The sequence below is a fragment of the Acanthisitta chloris genome, unplaced genomic scaffold (assembly GCF_000695815.1).
Source record: "Acanthisitta chloris isolate BGI_N310 unplaced genomic scaffold, ASM69581v1 scaffold32846, whole genome shotgun sequence".
NCBI classification, from domain to species: Eukaryota; Metazoa; Chordata; class Aves; order Passeriformes; family Acanthisittidae; genus Acanthisitta; species Acanthisitta chloris.
The window spans coordinates 14,608-23,397 of NW_008678207.1; the positions used below are offsets into that span (position 1 = coordinate 14,608).

The following is an 8,790-nucleotide window of genomic DNA, read 5'->3' on the forward strand; positions in this document are numbered from 1 at the left end:
CAGGGAATATGGACTGCCCACGGCCAGGGGCTGTGTGGGTGCTGATAGAGCTTTGGAGTGGGGAGCAAACAAACAAACAGGTCTGGAGGAGGGAAGGGATCAGACGAGCCTCAGCTGCTTGTTCCCCCCCTGAATGGCTCTCTTTCATCAGGATGTGTCAGCACAAGTGCTTTTTCAAGCCAGGATATCAGGGGAAGACACAGTGTTCCCTAAAAGTCATCCAGTTCCTGGGCAGCACCAACAGCTGCGATCGCTCTGCTCCGCTCGGAACCTACGCTTGACCTTTCCTTTTCTTCCTCTTCTCTTTCTCTTTTAATGGGCTTTAGAAGCAAAAGGATGTGAGTTTTACAGCTAGTTATGAATCTTTTGGACTTCCCTGACTTCTGTCTGACTCTGGGGCCAGCACAATGCTTCTGCTGTTCCAAGAGCTCCACTCCAAATTAGTATGTATGAGCCACTGGGGTTTGTGCTGCTTGGGGGTGTTTGTCACTGCTGCCGAGGGTGCAGAGCTGGGGATGTGCTTTACTCACAGGATCCTGCTGTGCTTTGGGAGATTTGTGGCTAAAAGGCTGGAGCTTGTTGTTTGCTGGAGCTGCAGGGTTTAAAAGGGGTTTTACACTGGGTTGGGATGTTGTGTGAAGGGACAGAGAGCAGAGATAAGGACAGTGCTGGGGCATGTTGCTGTGACAACTTGGGGTAAGCTCTGAGCTGATGCAGAGAGGAGTTTGTGGGTGCTGCCTGTGCTGGGGGAGCAGGAGGTGTGTGTGGCCTCAGCCTGCAGGTCAGGAGGTAGGTCTGGAGTGAATTATAAGTGTTGCTCTCATCAGGCTCTGGGGCTTTGCTTTCTGCTCCGTTTCCAGGCGGGTGGGTGAATCCATGGGGACAGAAATGATGCCATGTGGGTTGTCCTTTCCCTGCTCCAGCAGCATAGCTTTCCCTCTCACCTGCAACTGGGAATGTTCTGCTTTAGTGTGACAGATTTCCTGACTGCAGGAGAGGAGAACATCAGGAGAGGTGAACCATCAGAGCAGGAGTGACGATAACTTTGGGAAGGAGCTGTTGCTTCCAAGGCTTTTCCTGCTGTACAAATCCTAGTCAGTACTTCATAAGGGATAAAAGATCCTTTGAGGCAAAAGAACATCCTTCAGGCTAATTTTTTGCTTACCCAAAGAAATATTTCCCCAAATTCCTGGGCTGGGAATGCTGTCAATTCTCTCCTTGTGCATTATCCAGCCGTTGCCTCCCTCCTGGAAGCCCTGGGGAGTGTGCTGAGGCTGAACACCCCACACATTGTGTTGGGGTCAGTGCTCTGTGTGGCCTCTTTTAACCCTTTCCTGCGAGCTGTGGTGTGGGAAGGAAGCAGGACTCTTCCTGGCTGGCTCATGGAATGAGCCACATTCCCGTTTGCTGCGCCAGGCTGAGCGGAGAGAGCTCCTGGATCACAGCACACCTGGCACAGCTCCTGCTCTCACACAGCTGGTGAAGTGAGGGGTGAGTGCTGCAGTCCTGGGGAAATGTGGATGGAGAAAAGCGTGGTGGAATTCCAGTGGAATTCTCCTGCTGCATTTTATTGATCTTGTGGAGCTTGGGACTTGGGAGAAAATTTTAGTTCACTGCTCTGAAGCGTCTGAAAGCTCAAATTTAAACCTCATCCAGGTTTTCCTGGGGGTTTTGGAAGGAGGAAGCTTTGCCTAGGATCCTGCTCTGTGTTGCCAGGGAAGGGAAAAGCTGAGAAGACTTGAAATTCATGTCTGTCCTCTCAAAATTGGGAGCATTGGTGCTCCCTCCTGCCCCAAGGCAAAGACCATGGATAAAGCATGGCATGGATGAGTGCTGGGCTTGGGAACTCCAGCAGGATCATTTGCTGTAGATAACTCCTGTGCAGCACAGTCTCCTAATGGAGTGTTTCAATTAACAGGCAGCAGGCAGTAATTAATGATGATTGTGGTTGGGAGCAGCAGGAGATTGGGCTTTGGGACAAGAAGTGGCTCTGGTGCTGGTTGGGGAGCAGAGGAGATGCAGTGTAAGTGGCAGCTAAAAGGTTCCTCAGGAGATGTGGATTTACAGCCATGGGGGAAAAACAACTTCACTGCTTATGGCCAAGGCTGTAAGATGTTACCCAAGAGGTGCTGAGCTGTGCAGTGAGGCTGAGCTGGTGCTTGCTCCCACCTCTGGTACTGTTCTGCCTTCTCCTCTGTTGTCTCCCAGCCCTGCCATGTTCTCCTCTCCACTCCTTTTGCCCTGGGCCTTGCATCCAGGTAATGAGTTGGGTCAGGAAACTGCTCTAAGTGTTTGTTGTGCTAGAGTTAATTTTCCAGGCAGCTGGCAAACACTAACACAGGAGGAGGGACAGGAGCTTGATGATGCTCATGGACACTCTTAAGTCAGCCTTGAAATTGCTTTGAAAGAAACGCAGTGTTGTGTGTCCTGGGAGTCATTTGCCTCTGGAAATGTCCTTGTGTTTGCCCAGGCTGGGACCTGCCTCGCTGGCAGCAGCACATTGCAGAGCACTGGGTCCAGCCCCCCAAAGCCAAACCTCTGCTCTTGTGTAGGTGGTTTTCCCCCTGAGGGTTCAGAGCAGTTTCCTGTCCCTTGTGATGTGCAGGTTCCTTCCTTCCCTTCCTCTTTATAGCTACGTGGTCACATGTTCTTGTTTTGGCATTCCAAAGGAACCTCAAGGACGGAAATGAAGCTCGAAGGTTTGACTCGGAACCTGCTCCTCAGTGGGTTTGTAGGTCTGAGCCTGTGGCAAGTTCTCTCTCTGCTTTTTTTTTAACGTTGTAGAATTCTATGATCAAGTGATCAAGTAATTTTCAGCCCTGACAGCTCAGGGAAGTCTCTCCTGCAGTGCCCAAGTAATAAAACACTGGTGGAAAATGACATTCCATGAATAATCCTGGAGCCATACCGTGCAAGTGGCAGGATCACACTTCGGGAACAGCTTCTCCTGGCTAAACTCTGCCATGATTTAGTGAGGGGAAGCCCTTCCTTCCCCAGATGTGCATGTTCTGCTTGCAATTGACTCCTGTGTGGTTTGTTTTGCAGCCTCAGCGAGAGCTTTTTCATGGTGAAAGGTGCAGCCCTTTTCCTGCAGCAAGGAAACAGCTCCCAGGGCCAGCGAAGCCTCCAGCACCCTCACAAACATGCAGGTACTGGATTCAATCACCTCTGGACATACCTTTTCCCTCCCACCCAGGTGGACAGGCTGATGGCACACATGGGTGACTCCCCATGCTGTCCTGGTGGGCCTTGTCCACCCTGCTGAGCAAGGCCAGGGCTTCATCCAAGGGGAACTGGGATTATTGGGTCTTGGCATTGTCTCAGGACTGTGACTGGGGTAGAAACTTGTTTTCTGTGGAGATCATGGCATTCCCCATGGCTCTCCTCAGGCTGCTGCAGAGCCAGAAGGGCTGTGTAGAATATCTATCCCTGTTTTCTCCAGCCACAGATGAAGAAATGTCCCTGGTGCATCAGGGATTTAATCTCTGCCTTTCCCTTTGGCCTGTGGGGAGGAAAAGTGGATGGGCTGAGTCACAAGGCTCAGCACCTCTTGGGGAGTGAGCAGGATCCTGGTTCAGGATGGCAGGGACATTTCTCCAAGTGCTGTCCCAGCCCCCAGGAATCTGAAGCTTGGGATTTCCCCTGCCAGCCTGTGTTCCTTGGAAACCTGCTGCTGCTTTGGTTTGATGCTGCTGGGAAGAGCAAGGGATGCTTGAATAGGATTTGGGACTCTGGATAGCTCCTTCTGTCCCCTTTCCTGGTTTCAGGAAAAACTCCTTTCCTGTAACTCACCATGATCTGCTCTGTAAGAGTTTCTTACGGTTTAAAACCAGACTGTTCTTCTCCCAGTTCCCTCCAGTGTGCCACACTGGTGGGATGAAGTGGTAGGGAGTGGTGTGGTGAGTGCACACAAGGACTGGGGAGCAGGGAAGTGGGTTCTGCTTCCCCAGTGATCTTATCCCTTCTCTCTCTAACCATGTTGGAATAAGTGGCCCCTGGGCAAAGAGAACTAGGATCTTTGGGGCATTTTGAGAGCAGGAGCATGTGGGAAAGGCACAGTGTGGTACTGTGTGGCTGCTGCTGAGTAAACACTCCAGGCACAAAGAGGTGTGTGAGTGCCAAGCTTGGCTTGGGCTTTCCTGAAGTGTCAGCAATTTCATATACCCAGCAAACATCCTCCAGCAGGAGTTCTGTCTGGATGGAGGGTCAGGAGTTCCTTACTGAGCTCTTGGATGGGAACTTGGGTTGTTTTCCTGTAGATTCCTTGTTCCCTCCTTTTGCCTTCCCCAAACAGAAACATCCCCACTGCTCTGGGGCCAAAGGGACTTCTTGCTTGAGCAGAACTTTGAGGTAGAAGGGCTCCAGCAGCCACAGCACTCCTGCCCCTTCCTCCTCTTCACATGCACCTTCCAGTGGGGCTGAGCCCACAGTGCTGTGTGTGATTCATAGCTCAACGTTGTTCTTGTCTCCTTTCTTACCTGTTTTTTTTTAGCCAGAGTTGTCCCTCTTGCCTCTTCCTCCCCTGTTCTCATGGTCTGTATCTGATTCTCAGTGCAGCAAGAGTCACTGCTGATGACTCCTCTGCTTTCTCTGCAGGTGACTTGCCCCAGCACCTCCAGGTGATGATCAACCTCCTTCGCTGCGAGGACAGGATCAAACTGGTAAGGACAGAGCTGTTTTCCTGCTCTCCTTTCTGTTGGAAGTGTTTGAGACAGACCTGTAGAGCTTCATCAAAGCATTGCCAAATCCTAGATTTCAGAGGCACCTTAGCTCTGCTGTCTCCCAGCCCTGCCACATTCTCCTGTTTTGCCCTGGGCCTTGCATCCAGAGAATGAGTTGGGTCAGGAATCTGCTCTGAAGTGAAGGGAAAACTTCTGCCTAAGATCTAATCTAAATTTCCCTCTCTCAAATTGTGCCAATTACTCCTTGTCCTGTCACTGTGGCTCCTAACACAGAGGGATAATTCCTTCCCTGGAGCCCCTTCAGCTCCTGGAAGGTGCTCTGAGATCTCCACACAACCTTCTCTTCTCCAGGCTGAACAGCCTCAACTCTCGCATAGTGAAGTTGCTCCAGTGCTCTTACCAACTTTGTGGCCTCCTCTGGCCTTGCTGCCACAGTTCCATGTCCTTCTGCTGCTGGGGACAGCAGAACTGTGTGCAGCACTCCAGGTGGGGCCTCCCCAGAGCAGAGTAGAGAGGAACAATCTCTTCCCTTGACCTGCTGCCACAGCCTTTTGGCTACAACCCGAGTTGGCTTTGTGGGCTGGAGAAAGTCAAGCAGTGCCAAGTCAAATGGGCAACTAACTCTGTGCCTTTCCTACAGCAGCCAGATCAAGGTTTTGGGGGCAGAGTTATCCCCTGAGAAAGCTGAGGCAGGGTGGCAGTGGAGGTGGCCGTGGGTAACTGAGCCTGGTGCCCGCAGGCCGTGCGGCTGGAGAGCGTGTGGGCCGACCGCGTGCGCTACATGGTGGTGGTGTACAGCAGCGGCCGCCAGGACACCGAGGAGAACATCCTGCTGGGTGTGGACTTCTCCAGCAAGGAGAGGTAGGTCTGAGCCTCAAACCAGCCAGTGGCTTCTCTCTGGAGCCCTCAGTGTCCCTGAGCACTCGGTTTGTGGGGTGTGTTCAGATTGCAGCCAGAGAAAAGGATGTGAGTTGAGTTTTGTGTCTTACTCCACAAAGCTTTCAGTCTCCTCGGAATCTGTGGGCAAAGAGCTCACGTGGATTCAGAGAATCACAGAATCAATCAGGTTGGGAAAGACCTCAGAGATTGAGTCCAACCCTACTGTGGTTACCAGACCATGGCACTAAGTGCCACATCCAGTCTCAGCTTGAAAACCTCCAGAGATGGTGAATCCACCACCTCCCTGGGCAGCACATTCCAATGTCTGAGCACTCTCTCTGGAAAAAATCTCTTCCTAATATCCAACGGGCACAACCAGCCAGTGCCAGCAGTTCTTGCTTGCTTGCTTGCTTTCCTTCTTTCTTTCCTTCATAGAATCATAGAATCAACCAGGTTGGGAAAGACTTCCAAGATCATCCAGCCCAACCCTACCGTGGTTACTAGACCATGGCACTAAGTGCCACATCCAGTCTCAGCTTGAAAACCTCCAGGGGTGGTGAATGCAGCTGTGGCATCCACCTCAGCAGTGGTAGTTTTGCAAAATGCTCTTGCACACACATTGGTAAAACTAGAGCTTGTTCTCCCCACCAGACTCAAAACTGTTGACGGTGTGAGAATCCTCAAGGCTGGAGAAGACCTCTCAGGTCCTCAAGTCAACCCTCAGCCTGCCACTCTGCTGTGTAATGCAGTGAAACTGGGCTTGGGGGAATCAATTAGTTGCCAGCTAATGTAAAAACACAACACTGCCCAAGGAGCTCCAAACCCAGCAAACAACGGTGGCAGTAATGAGCTGTTCCTTTTGTCTGGCTGGTCAGAGCACGTAGGATTTGGGAAAGCAAAGCACAGGGTTTGTTATCACAGCTCCTCTCAGCTCAGCCCAGTTCTGGGGAAGTAACCCAAGGCAGAGGAGCTCCTGGCTCAGGGAGTTGGGCTGGTTTGGCAGAGCTGAGTTGGGAGCTGGAGCTGCCAGGCTGTGTCTGTTCTCCCAGGAGAGCAGCCAGGGTGGGTTTTGTTTCAGTCTGGAAAACCTTAGAGGTGGTTTCCATTGGAAAGGGGAAGCTTTGCACAGCAGAGATCTGTAGGGAAGCTCCAAGCTGTGCCTTCCTCATAAGGTTATTGCCATTGGCTTTGCCGTTGCCTCTTGTTCTGCCTTAAAAATTCCTGAAATTCTCTGAAATTGCTGTTGTGAGTGTTCTGGAGCAGATTGCTATGTGGCACTAGGTGTGCCACAGCAGTGACAGTTTGCCATGGCATCTCCAATCTGAAATGACCTTGAAATAATTTGCTCCTGGGGATTATTGAGACGAGACAAGAGGAAAAGGTGGAAAGGTTGAGACAAATCCATCCCAGCTGTAAGGACAGTCACCATTTTGGTGACTGACTCCCCAAAATTCAAAGGGCTGTTGATTAAGGGGAAATTTTGTCAGGTGCTTTTGTGGGTGTTACTCCTTTCACATGTGTTTAATGAACCCCATTTTCCTTGCAAACTGTGAAGTGCTCCATGTCCACACATGTATTCAGACTGACCTGTCAAATCCTTTGAGCCACTGTAGGAAGTGGCTGAAGGTGTCAAAAAGAAAGGAAAATTTACCACCCCATCACGCTCAGACCTGAGCTTCCACTCTCATTTTGTTACCCACTTGATGGCCTAAAATGTTACCAGGAATTACTAGAGCAAGGCTTGAGGAGTTTAAAAATTCAGGAGTGTTAATAATTGAGGCTATTGGCATGACCACATGGTGGCCTATATTTAACATCCTGTGTAACCACCTCTCTTCCAGTAAGAGCTGCACTATAGGGATGGTTCTTCGCCTCTGGAGTGATACCAAAATCCATCTGGATGGGGATGGGTAAGAAACCACATTGAAAGGATAAATGTGAATGTCTTTCCCTGCTTGGGGGCTGCTCTGGGAGAGATTCTCCTCACCTGGCAAATGAGGTTCCCATTTGGAGTCCTCTTAGCCAGGGAATCTGGGCCTTGCTGCCCTCACAGTGCTCAGTGGGACCTGTGGCAGCCAGGGAATGCTCTGAGATCCCACTCCAGGGACCCTGGCAGCCTCCACCAGGAAGGTGTCCCCTTGCCCCACTCCTCTCTGGTTGGAAAATCAGTGCTAGATATTCCCATCCCTGGTTCTTTGGGACTGGGGGTGCCCCAGGGGCTGCTCTGCAGTAGCTGTTAGTGGAGAGCAGGTTGTGGTGCAGAGAAAAGCAGCGTGTGACTTGTTTTTCCCTCTCTCCCCCAGTGGCTTCAGCGTGAGCACTGCAGGGAGGATGCACATCTTCAAGCCTGTGTCGGTGCAAGCCATGTGGTATGTGGTGGGAGGAGACTCTCAGTGCTGGGGGTGAATTAAAACCCCAGAACCATGTTGGAATTGCCCATAACTGGTCCTGCTGCCCTGGCTCAGCAGGTGGCAGGGCTGGAAAAGGGGCTGTGGGAATGCTGAGGCAAACCAGGATCTGCTGCTCTGTGCAGAGCAGCTCAGTGGGAGGGAAGTGGGCAGCAGTGAGGTGAATGGATATGAAGGATGAGCTTGGATTCGTGGAGCTGCAAACCCAGAGTTTGCTCTCTCTGTGTTTCTCTCCCTGGTGACAGAGGAAGCTCAGGATCCATTGCCAGACTGTGACATTCCCTGTGTGCTGCCTCATTCCTGGGGTTCCTGCTGCCCCTGGGTGCCTGTTCACCTTCCACCCTGGGTGCCACCCCTGCCCTGTGCAGGAATTCCAGAGCCCTGAAGCAGAGGGGGCTGAGTCAGCAGTGGCTGTGCCAGCAAATTCCTCCCTGAAGAGGCTGCTGCAAGGAAAACTGCATCTCCCCAGGCCTGGGCAGTGTGCTGGCTCCCCTTAGAGCCTGGAGACATCCCTGTCCCTGCAGCATCTCCTAGGGAAAGGATACAGATGTGGAAGAGGATGTTGTGCTAGGGATGATTTGGTACAGAAACAAACCAAACTCCTGTTCCTGTCGGGTTTGCACTCAGCCCCTCCTGTTGGCAGCCTGGGATGTGGCTGATGTGTTCAGTACATCTTAGCCTTAAAGGAAGGAAAAAATGTGGAGGGAAGGAAGGAAAAGGTCATGCTAGAATTTGCAAAAACAAATGACCCAATCTGGGCCTTGTCCCTGGAGCCTGTCAGGGGCCAAGAATGCTGGTAAATATGCACCAGGCTCCTGCTG

General features: G+C 51.6%; 1 protein-coding gene across 1 annotated transcript in view; it reads left to right on the top strand.

Moving 5' to 3' along the window:
- Positions 1-384: 384 nt before the first annotated feature.
- SSH1 (slingshot protein phosphatase 1) overlaps positions 385-8,790 on the top strand; it is a gene marked incomplete at its 3' end in the record, with an annotated part of 14,078 nt that continues 5,672 nt past the window's right edge. Inside the window, exons 1-6 of the mRNA XM_009076782.1 lie at positions 385-443; positions 3,046-3,149; positions 4,597-4,661; positions 5,422-5,543; positions 7,403-7,471; positions 7,865-7,930. Of these exons, the coding sequence (XP_009075030.1) occupies positions 3,065-3,149; positions 4,597-4,661; positions 5,422-5,543; positions 7,403-7,471; positions 7,865-7,930 (407 nt within the window). The remainder of the gene's footprint in view (positions 444-3,045; positions 3,150-4,596; positions 4,662-5,421; positions 5,544-7,402; positions 7,472-7,864; positions 7,931-8,790) is intronic.